This window comes from Blennius ocellaris (genome assembly GCF_963422515.1).
Source record: "Blennius ocellaris genome assembly, chromosome: 17".
In the NCBI taxonomy this organism is placed as follows: Eukaryota; Metazoa; Chordata; class Actinopteri; order Blenniiformes; family Blenniidae; genus Blennius; species Blennius ocellaris.
Genome location: NC_137666.1, coordinates 9,314,802 through 9,339,563, shown reverse-complemented (window position 1 = coordinate 9,339,563; position 24,762 = coordinate 9,314,802). Strand labels below are relative to the sequence as shown.

The 24,762-nt window shown below is 40.6% G+C and overlaps 1 protein-coding gene across 1 annotated transcript in view; it reads left to right on the top strand.

The window, feature by feature from the left end:
• Positions 1 to 24,559, top strand: part of fndc3ba (fibronectin type III domain containing 3Ba) — an 88,011-nt gene extending 63,452 nt beyond the window's left edge. The window contains 15 exon segments of the mRNA XM_080513220.1: positions 150 to 274; positions 1,003 to 1,177; positions 1,444 to 1,530; positions 2,851 to 2,986; positions 3,376 to 3,447; positions 4,743 to 4,861; positions 5,023 to 5,128; positions 6,245 to 6,417; positions 6,793 to 6,906; positions 7,535 to 7,684; positions 9,029 to 9,309; positions 12,370 to 12,588; positions 18,497 to 18,663; positions 20,250 to 20,377; positions 22,955 to 24,559. Coding sequence (XP_080369346.1) covers positions 150 to 274; positions 1,003 to 1,177; positions 1,444 to 1,530; positions 2,851 to 2,986; positions 3,376 to 3,447; positions 4,743 to 4,861; positions 5,023 to 5,128; positions 6,245 to 6,417; positions 6,793 to 6,906; positions 7,535 to 7,684; positions 9,029 to 9,309; positions 12,370 to 12,588; positions 18,497 to 18,663; positions 20,250 to 20,377; positions 22,955 to 23,266 — 2,364 coding nt within the window. The 3' untranslated portion in view covers positions 23,267 to 24,559.
• The last annotated feature ends 203 nt before the right edge of the window (positions 24,560 to 24,762 follow it).

Below are 24,762 nucleotides of genomic sequence, written 5' to 3'. Positions count from 1 at the left end.
GAATCATCCTCTTCCATTATTTTTCCCCATGCACACTTTTATTTATTTATTTTTTTACATTATCAGATTTATTGTTGCAGCTTTAAAAATGTATCGCAATTAAAAAAAAAATTCCTCCACGTTGTAAACTTGCCTCCTCGTGTCTGCAGGGAAAGAAAAACAGTGTTTTCAGAGAATGTTACTTTGGGAGCCAGAGACACTGTAAGCTGACGCGACTGTTTCCAGCCTGCGGCTACACGTTCAGAGTGGCTGCACACAACGACATCGGCACAAGGTACCGCCGCCTGTTGCCGAAAGCACAAATTATACCCATACATGCATGTGGAAAAATCTCATCTTTGTAAATGCAGGGCCATAAACGGTGTGTGTCGTTTCCTTTCCTGATGGGAGACAAAACAGAAATGAGCATCAACCTCTCCGAAGTTATTATTCTACATGTGTCATGAGACCCCCTTCCGCCCATTTTCCTGCCATTTTTTCCCCTCGTCTGGCCTCTTTGCTGTCATTATGGAGGGGAGCGTCACGCCTGCAGTCAAGGCAACAAGGAGAAATGAGCAAATGATAGATGGGAGTGTGAGTGAGGGACGAGACATTTAGTTCTCTGGACGAATGCATAGTGGCCCTAATGCATCCTCAGCTTTGCCCACATTTCAAGCTTTGGTTGGGCGTAATTGGACAGCTTGGAAATATTCTCTCTAGGATAAGAGAAATCCTTTGTGCAGCTCTCAGAATACCCACAGATTCTCTCTTTTTTTTTTGCCTGACTTCTGAACCCCAACACCTTAAAGTCCGTGCTCACATCTGTCGCCTTTTCCCTGTCACATTCTCTTCTTTTTTCTTTTAGAAAAGCTTCTCTCCCAGTTTCAGCTGAGTTTATGATTCATGGCACACATAATCTCCTCTCGCTCGCACAAGTCAATCATTTGCCTCAGCTTTTTTTTTTTTTTTTTTGAAACCAAAAAGCACAAAATGTGATTGAAATGGAAATTGTGTGTCTTGCAGCGGCTTCAGTACGGAGGCAGTGTTTTACACCATGGGCACCCTGCCCGCTCTGCCTCTGGCACCGCGGCTGGTCAGGGCAGGGGTGTCCTGGGTGACCCTGGAGTGGGGGCGTCCTGAGGGCAGTCCCAGTGAGGAGCAGCTGAAATACACACTCGAAATCCAGGAGGACAACACCGTGAGTTAACATTAATTTTTCATTTAATTCAGTCCTTTTCTTCAAATTAACAATAGCTCTTTGCTTCAGGGATATGAGTGTATATGTATTGTTGTGGCTGTTAGTGACTTGAATGCCAGAGCAGAAAACAATTTAATAAAGAATAAGCTCTGAGGAATCATTTAAAATTCCACACTGCACATCAGACAGTTAGGACATTTATTGCATTTATTTGCTCACTATAATACCGACCCACACAGACTGCTGACAGTGTGTTTATCTCACAGGGGACAGACTTTCATCCAAAGTACACTGGAGAAAACTTGACCTGTACTGTACAAGGCCTGAAGAGGAGTACACAGTATAAATTCAGGGTAAGTGTTGACGTGACAGTGATTTTATCCATCTCTATCTGCAGGTAACTCAAGTTTTCATTCGTAATATATGAGGCTACACAAATAAATCAATGTCTCCTTTTTGTACTGAGCAACTTAGAGCCACATATGTTCGTTTTTATACCCTTGTCATTGAATAGATTAAAGAAAATGTCTATAATATGTTCATTTATAGGATGCATTTGTATAGGCTTCACCTTCATTGAAAGCTAGGCTTATTTATTATTGATTGTATTGCTTCTGTTTTTCTTTCAAAGCTACATTAGCTTTCTGCTAATCATAACAATTTCATGCAATGAATAGATTCAGTGCAGTAATCCCTTATTGAGCAAGTATCCATTTGTATTCCTGTTTAATACAGTAAACAGTTTAATTTGCATATACAGTTGTATTCAGGCTATTTCATGGTAAACACCACATTGTATGGTGGAACTCTGGTGGGAATCTATTGGCAATATTAGGTGTTAGTTAGATGTAAGGAGGCTGATTTAAGTATAATAAGTGTAAAAACTCTTCAAATGTACTTGGATAAAACTCTGGTCTTTCACTGCTCTATCAAGGGATAAGCAGTTCTGAGTATATCCCACTTGATATATTTCTTCTTGAGTTATCCAGTCTTCCTTCCCAGCCTTTTCACTCAATCAATGTTGTTTCTTTCTTCTTTTTTCAATGTAAAAGTGTTTTCAAGGATACTGGTGTATTCAGTTGCTCTTTTATCAGTTACACAAGGCAACACACCACCTATTTCTCACATAGCGAGCACTGCCCGCTTCTGCTAAAAGCTGAGGTCTTGATTGGATATATGTTCAGGTTGTGAGGACACTGAAACAAAATGTACCAACCGGAGATTCTTGTCAATTGGTGATTATGTGTATTACATTGAAATCATTTTCAGTAACACCTCAGGTGCACTCGTAAACACATACAGTCAGAAAAAGGCCACAAACACGCACGGGATCACACGTAAGGTTGTGTGTTTTCTTTTTTTTTCTGTGTGTTGTCCATCCAGTGTGAACATCTGAGAACAAATCTAATTGATTGTTGGTTGGATGTGCTGATGGAGGGAGTAGACTGAAGAGAAATGAAGGCAGCGAAGCCGGCAGTGCCACAGGTGAAGGAGCAAAGAATAATGGCTCCTATTAGTCAGGGCGGTTACTTTACTTTGTGATAGGTTTCTTGATGCATTCGCTCTCCTTGTCCTTTATCTTCACTCATTTCATGTCTCCTCTTGTCCCTTTCCCTCCATTCCTCTTGCTTCTGCTTGTCACATCCCTCTGTTCTTCTGTCCTCCTCCTGCAGCTCATAGCGTCGAACATGGAGGGAAAGAGCAGTCCCAGCGAAGTGTTAGTGTGTACCACCAATCCGGATAAGCCAGGACCCCCATCCACCCCCTGTGTCACCAGAACTACGCCTTATGGATTCACTGTCACATGGGGTAAACAGACACAGTCTCCAATTACACTAGTGGAACTGCAGACTCCCATTGGAAAATACCCCCCCCCAAAAAAATACTCCTATTTCCAAAATACTTTTGCCTCCAAACATGTTCCTTATTTTCTCTTGTTTGTTTTTTGCTCCTCCACACATTTGATATTAACTCTGCTTATGAGAAATCATAGCCTTGTTGTGGTTTAAATACATTCTCCTTCAGGCATTGATAATAACACTTCATATCACGAAAAGCCTTAACAAATAGTTTAAGACAGTTTCATGAATGCTTTTCATGAAACAATGATAGAATAGATATTATTTGTCACTTGGCAAATCTTTTTTTAATGTACTTTCCTGGCAATCCTAATCATGTTTACCAAACCCGTCCTCCAGATCCTCCCCAGGACGACGGGGGCTCGGAGGCTCTCACATACCTGCTAGAGATCTCGGAGGGATGCTCTGAAGGTAAAAGTGTTTCTTATGTTTGTAAGCACGTCCGTCTATATGCTGCTAATTTGATCAGCTGTTCTAAGTCCATCATATTATAACGCAGTGCTCAAAATGTACCATCCGTCGTCTCCTGCCTGTGCTCACCCTCTTTACCTGCCTATTTACTTTTTCAGTTTCCTAAGAGAAGCAGCAGCCGCAATTTATCATTTGTTAGCATCAATTTACCGCACAGTGTGTTTGGATTGTCTCTGATCTCTGCAGAGGGAAACTAAATGTTCTCTCATTTATTATTAACCCCTATGGCAGGTATAGAAAAATTTGATTGTAGCTGTACTCAGTCAGTGATGTTCAAATGAGACAGCAGTCTCTGTTAAAAGTTACAAATCATATAGGTATGACTGTCTGTAGCCCACAATTACCTGAAATGAGTTACATTTTTGCTGCTTCATCTTTTGTGTCTTACTGCGGATTAACCCTGAACTTTGAATGCTGGAGTGTTAGTCATTTTATTTTAGTGGCCACTCCAGTAAAATGATAGCATGATGACCTAAAAATAATAAAAGCGACCCAAGTGGAAAGATTTGGAACAGGAGCTACTTTTAGTTTAAATGTTAATTAAAAATGTTTAGTTCTTTGGTATTCTTGCATAATGCACGGTCAGCTGCTGCCATGTTTGATAGCTATGCTGTAATGTGTGTTGTTTATTAATGCAACACACTTATCTTGATACAATTAACCTTTTTTGTTAATGAGTTGTGGAAAAAAAATGCTTCACTTTAGTATTCCCTCCTTTTTATCATTAAATCTCACTCATAAAAAACCCCTTTAATTGGTGATTACTTTATTTTGCGATCATTATTTGATAGGTTCCATTCCTTCATTAGTATTAAGAAAGTATTATAAAACAGTTGAGTTGAGAACAGATACATGTTTTTTGTCCATCGTTTTTAAACCACACTCAGTGAAATACCCTTTTTTCGATGTATTCACAGCCCAATCATAAGGATTACATAATAACGTAATGTCCAACTTGTGGTCAATGTTTATTTTTGCACTCAAAAATAAACAAGTGTATGTTTCCATGACACATTTTCGGAGTGCTGTGTTTCGCAGTCCATCAACAACACAAAAGCAGGACACGGTATCGCACAGTTGTTAGTTAGATCAATGGAAGACAAATAATTAACTTAAATGCAGAAATACACACAAAACAGTAGGAGGTTACATGCATAGGCAATTGTTGTTATGTAACTGTGCGTGTGTGTGTGTGTTTTTTTTATAAACTGGGTGTCATTTGCATATCTATGCAGCGAGTCAGTGGGAGGTAGCGTACAGCGGACCGGCAACTGAATGTGTTTGTGAGCGCCTGACACCCGGAACCTTCTACCGCCTACGTGTGTGTAGCATCACCACCGGGGGTCACAGTCCGGTGAGACACAACTTAAACTTAACAACTTTAGACAAATGAATGAGAGCAAATTTGCCAATTTGTACACAATTATGGAAAAGTTAATCCAGTTAGCCATCAAACGATTCATTGTTGCACTTTCCTTTGGTTTTATTTTCCTGTCGTTATTTCTGCTCCTGAAGTGCACTGTCAGTGTTCCGGTCCGCACATTAAGCGTCCCGCCCGGACCCTGCCAGCCGCCAAGAATTGTGGGTAAAGCCAAACACAAGGAAGTGCAGTTAGAGTGGGGTGAGTGCAGACGTACACGTACACACTGTTTAGCATCACTCAGCAGAGTTTGTTTGAAGTTCTCTCTGATAAAGCAGCTAAATTGTCCTCTAGCCAACTCTAATGTCAGCTAAGTCAACTGTGTTTCAGCCTATTTAGCAGTAATTTAGCCCATTAAATGCCCAAGTTAGCCTCATATTTGACTTAACTCTGCCTAATGTCGGCCCATTATTGCAGATTAGCACTGTTATCTCCTGGCAGGCCAAAGTCTCCCGGCCTGCTGTGCTGACTTAAGTTCTTCCTTGAACTAGTTTATTACAGCTGGTCGCGGCTCTAATCAACACACATTCGGGTTGTGCTCCACAAATTACTGCCTGGAACTGAAGGTCAAACATAACATCGTGCCGGGTTTTCCCCCACTGGCTACGCCATCGCTTCTATCCTGCTCCGAGCACACTGACGTGGCCGGTGGAGGGACGTTATTAATGAAATCTGTCCCCGGTGAACTGATCATCGAAAACAAAGGAAACTAAACGTAAGCTTAAGTAAATCGTTATGTGGGAAATTCTCAGTAACCTCAGTTGATACTAAACCAACTCTTCCTCTTTAAAGGGACAATTTTGAATTGAATTGAAAAGGTTTATTTCGGACATGTGGGAACAAATTCAATTATTCAAAACAACAACACAGCTAAATAAACACACAGCAAACAAACATAACAGAGTAACGCAAAGCAAAAAAGTAAACGAATTATGACCCAGCATATGATGAATCCTATTACTCCTGGCCCCTCTCCTTCTTAACATCAGTTACTCCACAATCCTGTAGCTATTTATGTAGATATTTACAAACAAATTTATATCCAAATGAACAATTATCTGTAAAGTGACGGTGATGTGCATTACCAGGCCTCTTACTCTACTACCTTTAATGACAAATCTTTACCATTTTAGAATTTTTAAGCTCCTATAAATGAGAAATGTACGATTTGATCGTGTCAAAATATCATCAAATGATCATATCCTCCCATATCTCCATACATTCGTGATTTTTGTAATTCTTTTTTTTTCCCCAGATATATTTTTTTAATTTTAACTATTTTGGTCTAATATTACGTGTCTTCCCCCGCCTCCTTAGACTCCCCTGTCTCTGAGGGAGTGTGTGAGGAGTGTGTGTTCAGTCTGGAGATGAGCGAGGGAGACGCCAAGCCTGCAGAGGTGTACCACGGCTCAGAGCTGCAATGCACCGTCGTTAGTTTGCTACCTGGTGCGACGTACAGCTTCCGACTGAGGGCTGCCAATGAGGCCGGGGTGAGAAACTCACTCGATGAGGATCAAGTGCATGAAAACATTCTCAAGTCAATCAAACTCTAAATTCTTTGAAATGGAATCAATAATATTTATGTTTTATGCTTGATAACCGTTGTGTTCTGTGTTAAATGTGTTAGTACATCACTGTAAGTCAAGCAAAAACTAAATTTGAATCAAAATTGCAGCTTATCACAAAGAAAAGCTCGACAATGTGTGTTTTGATATAAAACTTTCCTATGAATAGGACTTTTGATGTCCAGAACATCCACTCAGTCAAAGGCACAAGATTCATGTCTGTTTTTTTGTTCTTTTTTTTAACTTTAATTCCAGTTTGTTTTAATTCTCTGTGTGTGTTTTTCCCCATGTGTCTATCAGTTTGGAGGATACTCTGAGCCGACTGAGGTGACGACTGCAGCCGGTCCCCCCGCCCAGTGTGGAGCGCCGCTCATCACTCTCACCAGTAACACCTGTGTATCGCTGAACTGGGAGGTGAGACAAAACCACCACTCATTTTCAATAACTGTTATATGCAAACACTTTTCTTCATCTAGAATAAAAGCCTACCGAAAACAAAACTTTAATTAAATGAATAGTGTTGTATAGTGTTAAATATAGTGTTAGGGTTAGGGTTAGGTTAAATATAGTGTTAACTATATATATATATATATATATATATATATAATGAACACAATTTAAATTCTGACTCAAAACTTTCATGATTTAGGTGGATGTATGTTCATTTGACTCTCTGCAAACCACAAAAGCAAAAATTTAAGGTGACTCAACAATAACATTGTACTGAGTACATTTCAAAAAGTACAGGTTGGGTGGACTGGATGAAAACAGGTGCTGGAGATCTGTGAAAGCTGCTCTTTGTTGGAAGAAGAAGGTCTAGGATAGTAGTGAGATCGGCTGGGCTGTATGATCTAGTGACTGGACATGCTGGGCGTGTACTGTATGCATGTCTATTTGTATACGGTACGTCGGAATGAGATGCTGAGAAAACGACAAAAGAAACAGAACAACGACCCTCTTCTGACCGCCGCGTTCATGTGATTTCATTTGAAGTTTCCACTGGTTTCTATGAGCTGAATGGGTGTGTCTTCATGGGTTGCAGAGCCCCGAGGGTTCGGGTACGGACATCTCTGAATATCGTTTGGAATGGGCGAGGGAAGACGAGCCCATGGAGCTCATCTACTGCGGCTCCGCCACGCAGTGTGAACTGTCGGACCTGACGCCTGCCACAAGTTACTGCTGCAGGCTACAGGTACCGCACACACACACACACACGACGCTTCTAAAGTAAAAACACGCACAGATGCCCTGACATCAACGAAAGGTTCATGATAATTGATCGAATCTGTGCCTTGACTCCTAATCTATTGCATAAATAGGCACTCTTTGTCTGTCTCGTTCCCTTTTTCTTCTGCTTTATTTTCTACTACACGCTCCCTTTCTGTCTTGTCCCGCTTCCTCTCTCTGATGTACAGTCCGATGCTCGGAATCCAATAACAGTATGTTTTATGGCTCGGTTATTTATGGGGTTCATAGATTATGCTCAGAGGACAAAAGTAATGTCAAGCTCATGTTCTAATCGCTGCTGTTGTGTGTGTGTGCGTGTGTGTGTGTGTGTGTGTGTGTGTGTGTGTGTGTGTGTGTGTTCATCATTTGTCTGTGTGTGGTTTCTGTGTCCTGTGCGTGTCCATACATCTGACTCTTAAACAGACGTGGATCACTCGGGAGGCTCGGTTGAACTCTCCGTGACTCCTCGTGTTCTGTATCTGTGCGGACATGAGCCGCTCTAACATTGATTGTAACCTGCATATTTTGACAAACACTTGTTTTATGGGAGCATTTTATACGGCCTGTAATGACAACATAAATGAACTTTTTTTTCATGGGATTTGGAGCTTTGCAAAAACAGATTTGACAGCTCAAGATAAATCAGACCTGAATACTTTTTTTTTTTTTCCCCTCACAATTAATCAAGTTTTAACCTCCACTTCATGTTATGCGCTCATTTCAAGGTTGCTCAGTTGCTCCGGCTGAGTTCATATGTACATTTTATACAATTTTCTGCACAATTATTCCCTTACTCATTGGAAAGAGTGTGTGTTTTCCGAATTCGAACTTTCGCTGCCCAAAAGTGCACTTTTCCCCCTAAAGAACAGATATGCTAAACATTAAACCATTAAACCACACAACATCATTTAGTTCTATTTTTTTTCAAATCAACCACATGAAATACTTAAAATGCTGGAATATTTTTGCCCTCGTCTCCTCCTATCTGAGTTTGTATGGAGCAATTCGGTGGACTATAATAGTCGAGACCAGAGGTGAATATGACTCGGTGCAGCTTTTATAGCTAATTTGAATGAGTTGCCTGCTAATTTTCTTGTCTTCTTCATTTATTCATTCCTCGTATTCCTTCCTTTTTTTTTTTTTTTTTTGTATTTTCTGTGCAACTTTTAGCTCTTAACAATTCATAGCACTCTCTTTCCTTCTCGGTTAATTTCTCTTTTTGTCCTTGTTTTCACCTCTTTTTCTGTCCTCGCGTTTTTCTATTCAACCGCCGTCTCACCCGCTCCATGTCCTTTGTGTCTCGCTGAAGGCGGTGAATCAGGCGGGCGCCGGTCCGTACAGTGAGCAGGTGAGTTTTCGGACCCCAGCGACGACCCCGGACCAGGTGTCGTCCCTCAGCCTCCTGGACCTGCCGACCTCCTCGGAGACGGCTCACTCCCCGTCCACCTGCCTCCTCCTGAAGTGGGAGGAGCCCAACAGCAACGGGGCGGAGATCACCTCCTACGTCATCACCCTGGACGAACAAACCATCACGGTCGAATCGGGGACGGGTCACCTTGTCACAGGCCTGCAACCAGACAGCGAGTACAGGTACATCAAATCCCGACAGTTTTCACATTTTTTTGGAGAAAGTCAAATAAATTTAACTCTGCAACCATGGGTTCTATTTAAAATATGGGCGGCTTATAAAATGACACAACGTGGATTATGGTATTTGGATGATGGCTTATATGTTAATTAGATTTTTACCTTCATTAGATCTTGACATGATTCGCGTATTATTTGACGCTGTTTGTGGAAGATCTCACTTTTTTAACAATGAAAAAATAAGCGTTTTTAAGACGCGTTTTAAAAAGAGTGAACCCGTCAGCCGACCTCAGATGTTTGTTCCACAGGTGAGGAGCCTATAGGAACTAAAAGTTGCTTTACCTTGTTTCCTCTTGACTCTGGGAACTCTTAGTAAACCTCTTCCCGAGGACCTCTGGAGTTTGGATGTTCCATTTCTACAAGTAAATCTGAGATGTATTGAGGCCCAAGACCAGTCTAAACTTTATAGAATTTATAGAAGTGGCATTAGTTTAGTATGATTAGCAAACAAATACTTGTGTGCTTCATATTTTACATCTGAAATGTCATTAATTTATAAAATGTATGGAAAATGTTGGAATTATACATGCAAAATAAGATATTTTTGGTGTGTATTTGTAGCATTTCTCGTAACACGATTATTATTACAAAAGATTTTTGAGATGAAGAGCTACCTGCTGTGTTTCTCCTTGCCGAAGAGTGATGGTCGTGCTTTGATTTGTTGATATGAGGGGCACACCTTTTGCATTTTTCATATTGAAAAATGTAATTGAAGTTGCACTGAGTTGTTTTTTTTCCCCCAATGAATGAGTTGTGACTCAAATAAAATAAACAAAAACAAGAATTCTGATTGAAATGGCACAATTTCCTTTACCATAGATTTAAGTGTCTGATATTTTTATCCATATCTTTCCAAATGAACGTTTTCAGCGTGTCATACGCTGACTTGGAAATTGGACAGAATTAGTAAAATGGCATTCTGCATGATGAGTCTGTTTTAGCAATAAAGGTGAATTTAAAGGCATTTTTCCGCAATACAAGTTAAGTTTTACAGTCCTGTAATATGGTGCTCAGTTTTACCAGTGATAGTACAGGTCACAATATTAAAATTAATTAGTGACTAATATATATTCTAAATATGATATATTGTAAATATATAGGTAGTTATGTTATGATAGTAGCAGGAGGTCAGGACAGCCTCTTTGGTGTTGAAATGACCTTTCATATCGTTCTAGATGTACTCCAGCTGCAGTAAACAGCTCTGTAAAATATTGACCAGCCACTGTTGATACGCTCATCTGAGTGTGTTTACATGTTTGGTGTGCATGCGTATTATTGTGTGGTGAGTTCTTTGAATTGTGATTACACACACACACACATGCACAAAACAAAAACCAAATAAAAAAGAAAGAATGTTTCCAAGGTAGGGTGACATGTGAAGAGCCGTGATCACACACAGCATTGTTTTCATTCTCAGGTTGTTTTTGTGCCAATGTCACTGTGCTCTGTTGCATAATGGCAGCGATTGAGGCAGAACATTGTGTGTGTGTGTGTGTGTTTTGGTCTGATGGGGACAGTCTTTTTCTTTTTTTTTCTTTTTTTTTCTTTTTTTGTATTTGCAAGTGAGTGTAATTATGGCTGTTATTTTACAGCAGGGGGTGCATTTGAAATTGTATTATTCAAACATATTGTATTTGTACTTATGGCTTTGCGGTGGACCAGAGAAAACATTGCTTAACTGCTGCGGTGGGGATTAGAATTGTCTTCCTTCTGTCTGAGGGTCTCGCTGACGTACACGTTTCTTATATTGAATTATATTGCCTTTTTTTATGGTGAGTCTCTGTTTTTCTTGTATTATTTCCCATAGTAATCAAAATGTACTTGAGGTTTAGGAAAATTGGGGATGAGTGCCAGTCAATCACACAACGCATGCATCACATAAAACTAATGATCTAAATCTTGTATCTTAAACTGTATATTTAAACTGGAAAGAAAATGAATGTTGAAATATTGTTTCAAATGAGGAAGGTGGTGCATGTATTGACTGTTAGCACTTGTACTAAAACAGGTATTTTAACCAATAAGTACATGGATGCACCTTTATAATTACATTAAATTAGAATCCAGGTGTGTCAGTGTGCTAATTTCCATCCGTTTCCATCAGTTTGTACTTTGTGTGAAGCGAGGACCGCATGTATTCTGAACTTTGATATGTAAATCCTCACCTATCTCAACGGGTAAATGCTCATTATAAAAGCCGCGTTTCTTGTACTCGATTCTCTTCTTTTGTTTCAACCTCACATCACTGTTCAGCTGTGTGTCTGATTCCCAAGTGGATGGATGCGTTTGGCCCCGTCTTTTCAGTCTTCCACGAGCCACATTAATTATAAGAAAAGGTTACAGTTACAGAGATCCCGCATTTGTCGGATGGTAGACGCTCTCCGGCTGAGGGCTTTGGATTATGGATGCTAATCAGCTGATCAGAGACTGACAGAAAAAGCTTGAAGAAAGGAGGGGGGGTTTCCTGGAAAAGAGGCAGCAGGGGAGGTTGAGGTCCAGAAATCCATTTCTGCTTGTTCTATTTAATGAGCTATAGCTCACCGTCTGTGTGTCTGCGTGTCTGCGTTTATTCTTGGTTTGGTCGAGGGGGAAAATACTTTAAATGTATATTTAAAATGAACCAAATGTATTGTATTATGTCGAAACTTTGGATATTATAAAACTTAGTAATTTTCATGTATGTCACTATTACAAATTCAGAGGGAAAACATATGAACCATTTTGACTTTTGTGAGTGTTGTCTTGGCGAATACATTGCCTTTTGATGGGATACTGCTGACCAGAGTGGCTATTTTACCGAAAATTGCGCTGCCATTAGAAAATATTTCTGCAGCCACACTGAGCACATACGGAGTGATGTTGTACATATATGTACTGATGTATCGTTTGTGTACTTTCACCTTTCTGATCCCTCATGTAGCATTGTGCCATTTTTAATATGAAGTACTATCCAATTAATGAGTAAATGATGTTTTCTTTTTCCTACTCTCAATGTTTTTATAGCGTGCTGATCCAGGCGGTGAATGCCATTGGCTCCAGTCCCTCGAGTCCGCCACTGGTCGCGAGGACACGCCCCCTCCCGCCTGCCCCGCCCCCACTCGAATGCTCGGCTGCTGGACCTCAGAGCCTGAAGCTCAAGTGGGGAGAAAACGCCAGCCACACGCGCGCCCTTCTCGCTGAGGACATGGTCTACACACTACAAATGGAGGACAAGAACCACAGGTAAGAGTGTTGGAGCACCAGTTTTGTTCACGGACAACCGGTATAAACCTGGAATCCAGCACGGGCTGTGCAGAGTTCACCGACATAACACAACTTATTCATGTGTATGCGCTCTCACACTGTATAATACCACTGTAAGCATTTTTGTAATATTTTTTGTACATTTGAAGACATTTGCGCTTATCGGTATGATTTTGTAAGATACTGTATGGGGACAGATCCTCTCAGCCACACGGTGTACTCATTTTTTAGACCCACAACTAATCAATATAACAAATCAGACCCCACAATGTCAATGCTCCACACTGTGTGTGTGTGTGTGCCTGTGAAGATAAAGGTGCTTATGCAGTGCCTGTGTGTGTCCATCAGCATTAACCAGCTGCACCATGGAGTAGTCATGTCAAGGGTGTCTGGAACCAGCTGGGATGAAGCTCCGAACAATCAAGCCGGCATTTAACAGCACGACCAGACAGAAAGAGGAAGGGATAGAATTTAACCACTTAGAGGGAGATAAATATACAACAAGGAGAGAGCGAGAGCGAGCTCTGTTTTGAATAACCAGCGCAGGAATAGCAAGTTAAATAGCCACTTTTATCCGCTCGCCTTTTGGCCCACCTGTGCATTGATCTGGCTTCCTCCTCCTGCTCAGTCCTCCATCATTCCGGTTGGCACTTAACACCGTTTGAATCCGGGCTTGGATAGCATCGAGTTGGCGGCCCCTGGACCTGGGGCCAGGGAGCGGTAGGCAGCAGATGGTCCCGATCCGACAGGCTGCGTTCCGCTAACCTCTGCAGGGCACACTTTTATGCCGGCCAAATGAAAACAGCTTTCACAGTTACAAGAGTGCTAATTCCTCTTTTTGAACGGGCACATTCATTCATTAGTATCGTAGCATGCGTGCCCATTTTTTGCTATCACGAAGGTTTTGCATAATTGCTGATCTCAGAACAGATTGAGATGATGGTTTAAAAGAAAATCTGTTCAAATCGCTGACTTGCACTTATGTATTAGTTATATTTCTGCAAGATAGTGTGTGAATGCAGGACAGAAAACAAGTTGGAGAACCTTCTTTTTCAAATGTCCTTCTTTATTCATTTTAGAGGACGAGTCTGAGAGTCCCGGTTAAGACTTTATCTGTCCTCTTGACCTCCAGAGACGTGGTTTTCCACATAGTCCTACACTTCTCATCAATTAAAAGGTTAAACATTTTGAGAAGGATCTCCCCAATGCATTCATCTATTGCAGAACTTTTTTTTTTTTTTTTTTTTTTTTTTTTTGGAAGAAAAAAAATCCTTCATGACTCAGTTTGGTCCTTGAATCATGACGATCATTCAAACGTATGAAAAGAACGAAAAGCTTTTAATATATTTGGAAAAGCAATATTGACTCTCTGAGGTTTGACATCAGGCTACCGTAGGAATTTCACCAGCTTATAAAAACTAATATAGTTTTAAAGGCTTTCAGGAAAAATTTACCAGTTTGGCTGATAAATAGTCCAATAAAAAAAAAATAATCACAAAATGCACTATTTTTACATTTAATTGTTTTTAAGAAGCCTTTCTGGGGGATAATCCACATTGATCAGTTTTTGACAAAACAGGAAAACTCAATCATGGGAATCATAACAATACTACTTCAACTTAAATATATATATTTTTTTAAATGAACATAAAACTGGACTTGATTAGAATCTAAGGCAGATGAACTCCTCAACTGAGCCAAATCAGATCAAACAGTTTGTTTGTTGGCACACATAAGTGTTTTTTTTAACTCACTCAATTGAGTCTCATGATAATTTTATCAACAATAGTTTTTAGTGAAACTTTCAGATTCCTCATGACTCGTCTCGGATTCAGTTAATTCTCTTTAATTTCCATGCCCTTTCACCTGCCGGAGTCCATCTCTTGTTCATCCGCAGCGCTGGCTTTGGACAGGGAGTCGTTCCGCCAGGGCCGTGTGACGTACGTTTGAGGCTACTGGCAGCAGAAAATGCCAAATTCCAAACGTGGCTGCTCCTTCTTTTCCATCAACATGCAATCAAGTCACACTCAAGACGTCCACTGCACAGAGACTCCATTAAAGTGCTCTCACTATCTCTGCAAGTCAGCAGATCATTTGAAGCAAATTTGAGGATTTAATTTTATTCAATTGTAAATGTCAAAGTTCGACGCCAGCAATCGATGGAATTGCAAATGTGCTCTGCGTGAGTGGTGCGCATTGAAAAGGCCTCTTTGAAAAAACAGCCAAGCTTTTTTGGAATATTGTGGTTTTGGAGAGGCAAATGAAAAAGTGGAGCTGTTTGGCCACATAAGACACTTTTGGCACAATCCAAACACGACTCTTCAGGACTATTTCAGAGCTCTGTGATTAAATGGTTTTACAAAACTGATTCAACCCACTTTTCTCTGCAAAGGATTCATTATCTGCCGCCACGGCTGGTTGTGACGGCACATTTTGGTTTCGCTGCAGCTGCATTAACGATCTATGACCGTATGAACCTCGGCGTGTATTTGATGGGTAATGACTCGTGTGCGATCGTGAATATATCAAATTATAGAGGGGCTCAGCTGGTTTCAGGTCCGCTTCCTTTGCCCCTCCTCTTTTCCGTTGCTCTCCTTCATCACAACCCATTAGATTTTGTTACTCTTTTATTTACTACTATCATAGCTGATATATTGACTGAAACTGGAAAGGTCTTCTTGGAAGTATGTACCTTTAGAAGCGGTAAATTCATGAAGATAATTTCAGGTTTATGTTTCTGACCTTGGCTGTCCTTTGCTCTGCATCTCGTTGTTTCTCTCCCTGCCCTCTCGTCTCGTTCATATTTATTAATCTCATTTCATTGTTTGTCCAGGTGACTTTATCCCTGAAGAACCTCCGGGGAAATATCAACCCTCTTTCATAATTTCTCTCCCCTTCCTTTGCTTTTTTTTTGTCCTCCTCCCTGAAGAGCAGGGTCTGTTTTTGTGGACTTACTCAATGATGAGGAAAATTGCTCTCTCGGGTTCACAATATCGACTCCCCTTTGATAACTTTCCTCATTTCTTGCCCAAATTGTTTTATTCTTATCTCCACACATGCAGACTTTGTCCTTTCCTTTCCTCTCTCAAACTCTGTTATTGCATCTTAGAGTTCTGTCTCAGTTTGTTTGATTTTTCTCATTTCACTACCTCCTCGTCCACATTACTCAAAATGCCTTGTGACTGAGGTGTTAGGAGTTGTTAGGCTGCCATGGCAACATGGGCAGCGCTTCAACCTTCTGACATAAAGAGCCGTCAAGATGAATGAAGGGGGAATAACACGTTCATCTGGGCAACATTTTGGGGCACTTAGGCAATGACCAAAAATTATTTCCCTTTTTTTTTTGCATACATTTTTGTATATTTCTATCTTCTTAAAATCTATTAAAATCTTTTCATCCATCTGCTTTGCTTGTTTGCATCTCTCTAAGCATATAATCGGGGCCAAGTGAGGTTATTTGCGCTTACTGATATGTTTGGATAGAAGAGACGTCTTCGTCGTCATATTCGAGGCAAACCACTAAAATGTGAGTGAAGGTTTGCTTTTAGTGGCATTTGCACAGTGTTGCTATGCCTCCCAATGATCGAGCATGCTATTTAAACACTGACATGCATTTTGACAAAATGCATTATTTTCCATCAAGAAGAAGTGATATTTTATTCACTGTATAATCATCTCTATGTATATCTACCTCTCCGTAACTGAGTCGACTTTGTCTGCTCATCTTTGTATTCAGTCTCTTTTTCTTTGTACACCTGTTTGTGTTTTCATTCTATGAATTGAAATTCCAGCTGATCCAATTGTCAAAAGCACATTTGCTCAATTCAATTAAAGTCAAATCTTACTGCAATGGTTCTCTCAGTGTGGTGTGGGACCAGAGAGCCTCGGGGGGGGGGAGCGTCTCCCAGCATATTAAAAAACACTTTCAAAAAATTGGATTTATTGTACGTGTATGGTACTTTACTATAAATCTCTTCTGCAAGTGTAACAGTTATGACTGTTTGCATGCCATATATAAAGATAAACAAGATATTTTAAACTTTTAAACTAATTTATTACAAGTGATAAACCTTAATTTCACAAATGTTTGGCATTTATCCTCCCACACTTTAAACTTCCTGCTTGCTGTTGCTGTTCACATTGTGGTCATATTGTACTTTATTTTTGTATTAGTCAACATTATTCATGAATGTGCAGTGCTGAAAATGCATAATGACTGACAGAAAGCCATTTCTCTATTTGATAAGTGCAACGAATGATTGGTTACTGTGAGGCGTCGCTCTTACGGGAATTAATTCAGGCTTTTACCTGCTTTCAGGACAAAAGGGTTTTCTGTGGTTATAGGAACATAAATAATATATTTAAAAAATATGTATATCTGCAAAAAGAATTGTCTTCATGGCATGATGAGAAACCTCATTTAAAATATCTCAATATTCTCATATTTCTATACTGTACGTCAAAATGTTTGTATTTATTCACATTCCCATGGGAAATGTATAAATGTAGCACGCCAGACACAACAATCAATGCTCGTCTTTGTCTGCCCTCTGCTCCTGGGTAATTGGCAAGCTGCTTGGCTCTGAACCAGCGATCAATTCAACTGTCCATCCATCCGTCCGACTACGATGCCGCTTTCTCCAATTAGTGTCGCAGGGTGCTGGAGCCGATTCACAGCGAGTAAAAGGCCGGGTACACCCTGGACACGTCGCCGGTCCATCGCAGAGCAAATACAGAGACAGACAACAATATACACACATTCACTACTGCAGTCGTTATAGGCATCTCGTATGCAAGTTTTTGGACTGAAAAAAACAGCCTAATACATACAGAAGGAGACCATGTAAACTCCGTGAACTGGAGTATTATCTTCCCAATTTTGTACCATGTGTATTTTTTCTATAGCTCTTGATGAAGGAAAACTTGATCTTTGTTTTCAAAACACTGACATGTGTCTGCCGGCAATGGGTTAAACATTTAACACCACATGCTTGAGAAACCTACAGGTTATTTCACTCCGTTTCTCTTATTAGCTCTTTGGTTTCCCGATAGCGAGGCACAAAACGACAGCAATGAAACACGTCACTGTACTGCGGCTACATAAAGAGCTCGTTTGGACTTATATCCCTCGACCAAGCCGTGACCTCGCTCATCTTTTCCGTCTCGCTCACGCTCTTCTGGTATTAGAACCGCCGTCATCGCCTGTATGCTTGTCATTACCAGTCCTTACCTTTTCGTTTCCTCTCTCCTCTGGCTATCCTCCTTTATCACTACCGCCTCTCTTTCATTTACCCCATCACCTTTGTCTTTTTTTTCCTTCCACATGAAGTTCATTCCTCATTCAGACTTTTAGGTTTTTGAGTTGATAAGCTTTAAAAAAAAAAAGAAAAAAAAGCTTTTCAGGTTAAATTCCACTTTTCTCCCCGATTCGCTCGTTGGGCTGCTTATCACCTTTCCTACGGTCCATTAATCTCTATCCAGCCAACCTGGAACTGTTTTGGTGCTCATTTCCATCAGATTAGTGACTGCAGCCTGTCAGTATTGGTTCAGTGTGTTCATAAATCAAGTCAATCTATTTTTTGCTATTTATGATGTTCTCGAGTTCCCTCTCCTCACATTTTGGAAGGCCTCTTCATTGCTTTTTTTTAATGCGTCAGTACTTTTTGAAGGTAGCAAATCTTGAATCTGTCCTTGAGTGAATGTGGTGTTGTTTTCTATTCTATTCTGTTTTATTGTCTCCACTTCCATACGCAAATTCTCAGTTGCCACTCGTCTTGTGTGATTCCAGGTCCGGCTGTTGCCTGATCAACCCCATCTTATTTTTGACCGACTTCTCTTTGAATGTGTGACTTGCTGCATTTTTCATCTCGCTCCATCATGTTGGCAGGTTCGTGACGATCTACCGCGGCCCCAGCCACACCTACAAAGTGCAGCGGCTGATCGAGTCCAGCAGTTACAGCTTCAGAATACAGGCCGTCAGTGATGCGGGGGAGGGCCCGTTCTCGGACACGCACACTTTCTGCACCACCAAGTCTGTGCCCCCGGCGATCAAAGGTAAACACAAGCGTCGTCTTTGTTCTTAATAGTTAAAAGCTGAACGCAAAACATTCCATAAAAAAGACAGTACAAAATATATTTTTTTAAAAACAACCTTTTTTTTTTTTTTTTTTTTTTTTTACAGAATGGCATTTGCGCAGAAATGAACTTTAAATCACCCACATTACATTGTGCAACCTATGTAACTTTGGTGATATAAGCAACTTTAATGATGTTATAAATAGACTCGGTTTGCTCTTTTCTCATCACAGAATCTTAGTGTGACTCAGATTCAGTCTTTACTTTGTCACTGTCGGGAGAAATCTGCCACAGAGCAACAGTCAGCTGCTTATATAATCCAAAAGCAAACAAAGAATGAACATATTACTCACATTATTTGTAATCAGACCATTCTCGTCCATGCACGTGACACACTAACACACTTATTTATGAATCAAATTGAATGGTTCAAAAATAGTGAAGTAGTTTCTCCAAAAAACATTACATTTCTACATTTCTACACATATCCAGATTTGGATTGTATGACTGTAGTTGCATTAATGTGATGGTGCAGACCCCGACATCACTTTCCTGCACCCAAAAAATATGAATTCATATTATATACCTGCTTTATCTGATTTATGGTTGCAAATTGACTGATTTCAGCTGAGAATGGGCAAAAGGAAAGATACACACTTGACAGGTTGCCACTGCGTCACACGGAAGCCCAATTTCCCCAATACACACATTGTCAGACTGTGGTTAAAAAAAACCCAAACATACATAATGGTCTCTCAAGCCAGGGATGTCCCTGTGTGAAACCGTGCGACTCTGCAACATAACAAAAACAACCTAATGACTGCATTTGTTTGTTTGTTAGGGATTTTGTTTTTAGTGTGCTTGATTGTTGCTTCCACCGTGTTTGGTTTTCTTTGTTGTCAAGTCAGTGGCTTATTAAAGCTACAATAATCACAGTTGGTTATATCCTCTCAGGTGATGTAACCAGACACTATTATGAGAACGACTATGAGGCTGTAAATACTCAGCGTAGCACTGGTGTATCAATAAACGGCCTCGAGGGTCCAAACAGATTGTGTAAACCTTTTAGCGGAGCATTGGCATTCTATGATGGATATCTGCAAATCAGCGACCATTCGCAGCAATGAAAGTGTTGCCATCACTCAGTAAATAGGGTGAATAGACGATTTGTTGGATGTAGTGCAGGTGTTGGTTGCCAGAGTTGAAACATTACTCATTATATTGTTTTTCCTGTTGTAAAGGGGCATTATTCACCAAGGATGGGTTTTGCTTTGCAAATTAATTATTAACCAAAGCAAATTAATTACTGGAATAATCTGTTTCCTTTGTGGTGACTGATGTGCAGCGGCTATACAGCTCGGCGAAAAAATAAAGAGTTGCCCATCATTACCTTCCATTAACATGGCGGCCAACGTTACCACTGATGGGAGTCTGACAGGGAACTGGATATTTTAAACTTCAGTGGTTTAAACTTTATTCCCGGGAGAAAGATGCACCTGTTTGTGTGTTTCTTTGAAGGAGCTCATGTCATGTCGTTTGAGTTAATGTCTTGATGCCGTTTGCAGCTCCCAGAGTGCACCAGCTGGAGGGCAACATGTGTGAGGTCACCTGGGAGATCATCCCACCGATGAGAGGAGATCCTGTCAGCTACGTGCTCCAGGTCCTCGTGGGACGCGAGTCAGAATACAAACAGGTAGGTTTCACACACACACACACACACACACGCACGCACGCACACATATGCACAAATACACACACTCGAGTCTGAGCCCCTGCTCCTCTCTCATTTGTATTTTGAAGCAGTGCTTACAGCTTTTCTAATTTTACAAGGAACTAATTTTCTTCTTGATCAGAAAATTCACGCAACTAACAATTTTCTGTTGGTGAAAAGAAAACACACACACTTGAAAAGAACAGGCAAGAATGGACTTCTCGTCCTCAGAATCCCCTGCTGTACAGTGTAGACATTTGCACATGGAAGGAAACTGGTCATTGACAAAAATGTTTCTCTAACATTTACTATCTATTTCTATATGTCTGTTTTGTAGTCTCACCATATGATGCTTCACATATGGTGTTCAAGAAAAATAGCGACTCATGCCGTGATAAGTCTGCTCTTAAACATATTAAAGTACATGAATTTGAAAAATTCAAAGGACACAAAAGTGACTTGTTGAAACAAATCAATGAGAAGAGTGTGGAGCTCACGAATCCATCTTCAGGTAAATTTTGCACGTGCGATCTGTGAAAGTCCCAAACGTTACAATGCAAAGCATGATGGGATTGATCTGCTGACTGGATCACGACGATGTTCTTGGTGCTTATTTCCATTCACTATCTGATTAAAATTAGACAATCTGATCTCTGTCTGAAGAAGTGTAGTTGGGTTGATAAAAACAAGCGACCATGTAATAACGCATCTTGTAAACCAGTTGTAAAATGTCCCGAGAGTCCAGCATTCCTCACTTTTCCAAAGTTTACGACTTGAAATCTCACCCCTCAAAAAGTTCAAGTTCATCTTATGAGTACAAGGTGACACACTATTTGACGAGCACAGAAAATGACAAAAATTATTAACATACAACATACTACGGTTACACTGATGTTCGAGGGGAACCTGCAGCATCCGCTGAGGCAGGTTTGTTAAAGATTGCAGGGGTTTGGTTGTTGCTCGCTGCAGACGAGTTGACAAAAAGACATCTGTCTTCAAGGCCATTTCACTTTATTTTATTCAATTACTGAATGATTGGGAGGGATAAGTGCTGATACTCCCCAGCGGACAAAACCACAGCTGTGTGGATGTGCTTGGAAGTGGGATGTGTGTTTCCTCATTCCATTTCTGTGCACGCACCAGATGTCAATACAAATCTGAGATGCTGCTCGTCACATATTTGTATTATTTCCCTATTTATTTCTCTTTTCTCATGTGTTTTTTTTTCTTTCTAAATTCTCTTTGAGGAGACACGTGAGTGCATACAAAGATTTACATGAATCTTATCTACCCTTCTGCTTGAAATATGTGTAAACTTATGTAAATTCATATATATATATATATCTGTTGAAAGTTAATGTTATTTATAATGTAATTCAAACAAAGTAACTTCCATATAAAAAGCAAGCATCAGAAAATGTTAAAATAATTACCACAAATTAAATTTCCCTCCTTTGTTATGAGTGTAGAAATAACTGGCAAAACAATGAACCTTTCAGCGATATAATTTTTTTTTTTTATATCGCTGAAAGGTTCATTCTCTCTCTCTCTCTCTCTGTCTCTCTCTCTCTGTCACACACACAAACACCCTCAATGTTCACTGTACTATTTATAGATAAAAGTGTGTTGAGTGGTTTGTGTTGCAGGTAATTCAGTTAAACAACACATCTTCCTTTTTTAGTTTTTTAATGTTTTCCTCTCTAAAGCCACCTGCAGTTGAGACACAAGCAGCACTGCGGTAGATGACGAATGACAATAAGCGGCTCCATTAGATTAAAGGAGGGCCACGGCCATTAAGAGTCTGTAAAAGCTCATTGTATATACTTGAAAACTGCAGGGGGCTGGATTTTCTCAGCGTAGGGTTGTGTGATGGCAAAATGTGTCCTCGAAATTGGACTTAAGCAATTTCCTTTTGCAACATGGTCCTGCTGAGAGCTGCAGCCGCTCCAAAATAGCAACCAATCACATGTGGCTGTGCCCCAAGCCAGAGTGCAGGTTAATTTTCCAACAATTTTTTTTTCTCTAGAGCAGATTTTCTGTACAAATTAACTAGCATTCTAATTAATTGAAGACGCTAAAAAACACTGTTGAAGTGTTTGATTTCTATATATTTACAGGGAGGGAAAGCATGTTTGAGGTTTATCAGAAGTATTTCAATCCTCTGCAGAACCAGCAAAGTTGGCAGAAGTGTTCACATGCTTTACTTTAGTCAAGGTAAAGGTTTTTGTGCAGACTTCAACCGAGGTCAAATTAAAAGCAATTCCACTTTTGCACGAGACAAAATGTTCAGAACTCGCGTCAATAAAAATTGGTTGCACAGTTTAACTTTTCTAAATGAAACACAAATGGGTGATGAGCTATCTTGTCTTCAAAACTCTTTGAAATCTCTACCTGCCAATGTCATTTCATTGAAAATCCAACTAAATTACATAGGCACAGAACTAATACGTTGCTAAGAATTAAGAAACATCGCCGAGACAACCATTATAAATGTATGTTTCAGGAACTGTTAATTTTCATCTACTGTAAAAACATCCTCCCCCCCCCCCCCCCGGTCAGGTTTTTAAGGGAGAGGAGGGCTCGTTCCAAATCAGCGGTCTGCAGGGCAACACGGACTATCGTTTCCGGGTGGGCGCCTGCCGCCGCTGCCAGGACACATGCCAGGAGCTGTGCGGACCCCTCAGCCCCTCCTCCTTGTTCACGCTACGCCGCCAGGAGGCCACGACATCGGGAGAGCAGTGCGCCATGGAAACGGGAAAAGGGGCGGGCCTGATCTCCAGCGACGAGCGCTTCGCAGCGTTGATCGTGTGCGTGTTCGCGGGCTTTTCCATCCTCATCGCCTGCTTGTTACAGTACTTCTTCATGAAGTGAGGGAATTTTAACTATAGGATAGAAAGAGAACGCAAAATCACAGAAAGAAAAAAAAAAACTTTATATAAAACGTCTATGAAAGAACCGAATGGAATCAAAAACACTTGAGATGTACTTTTAAGGCTATGTATGTTTTTTTTTAAGTCAAAGTATCGATTCAGGCTTTTCCCACCGTGTTCCGGTTGTCTTCTGCAGTCACTCAGTTTGGTCCCATTACTTTTCTCGTCTTCATATCGTTGTCTCATTTGTTAAGGATTTCAGTCGAGGGAAGCGCTGTCCTTGCTATACCTCTGTTGGGAACGAAAACTGATAATCAAGCCTTAAAATAGCTGTGAGCAAAGCGGCTCTTCAGACTGACTTGCATGTTTTTCATTTTGTATCTTTTAAAAGACATATTCAATTCGAGAAAGTGTATATTTCTTGACGGTCATTGCCTAACTTTATTTGTTTGGGTTTATCCCCCCCCCAATGTTTAATTCACCTTTTGTTTTGTTTTTGTTTTTGCTGCAGTCTTTTCATTCAGCCATATTCAAATGTAGGCCTTCAAAGCTTTAGCTGTTCATGCTTACTCAGTTCGTTACTACTCTACAGGCTGTCGATCAACTCATGCAATCGGCCCAGTGCAGATTGGTGTGTGAGGACGTACAGTACGTACATAACCACGCACACGCATAAGAGTACACTCGTGCAACGACAATGAAAAAGACACATTTCCTCCTAAGAAATCAATCGTATATCTGCTCAGCTTTTAACGTTTTAATTTACTCATTCATCCAGCTACCAAAGTGATGCAATCCGTGTGTGGTGTAAGATGCTGCTATCCTGTGATTTTTATTATAACTAAGACAGATTGAGAAAAAAAAAACAGTAATGATAACTATATAGACATTAACAAATATCTAAGACGCTATAAAAGTGATGTAATTTAAGTGATGGCAATGTGAGGTCTGAAGTGCAGTGGAAAAGGGGAGGAATTGACTCTGGGTGCTTGGAAACAGCAGCTCTGAGGTCAGTGGAGCTCGTGCGGACGGTCGAGCCGAGCCCTTCAGCACTGGTCTTTGAGCAGCATGTGAACTGTTGTAGGTGGTCGTACGTTGGGCATACCGTTTGCTTTTTAAAAGTCAGCCTGGAATTGTGATTGGCTGCCACATATCAGAGAAAGGACTGTGTTGATCACGTGTTAGGTGGTTTGTTCAGTCCTTTCTTTTTTCTTTTTTCTTTTTTTTTTCTTTCTTCCATCTCAAATAGCATTGCTCCAGCCTAATCTGTCTGTAGCTTTGGTAGCGATATGCCCATGCCGTCACAGACCCGGAGGCACTAACAGCCCGCCGGCGAGCCGTGCTTCTCAGAGCTGTGTATGTGTTAACCAGGAAAGCCATTAGGAGTTAGCTTGAGCTTTACCCCCCCCCCCCCCCCCCCCCCCCCCCCCCCCAAGAACTCAGCCAGCTGCCAGCCAGAGCAGCGCTAAAGCGCTTTCTTCTTCCAGCTACTCTGAA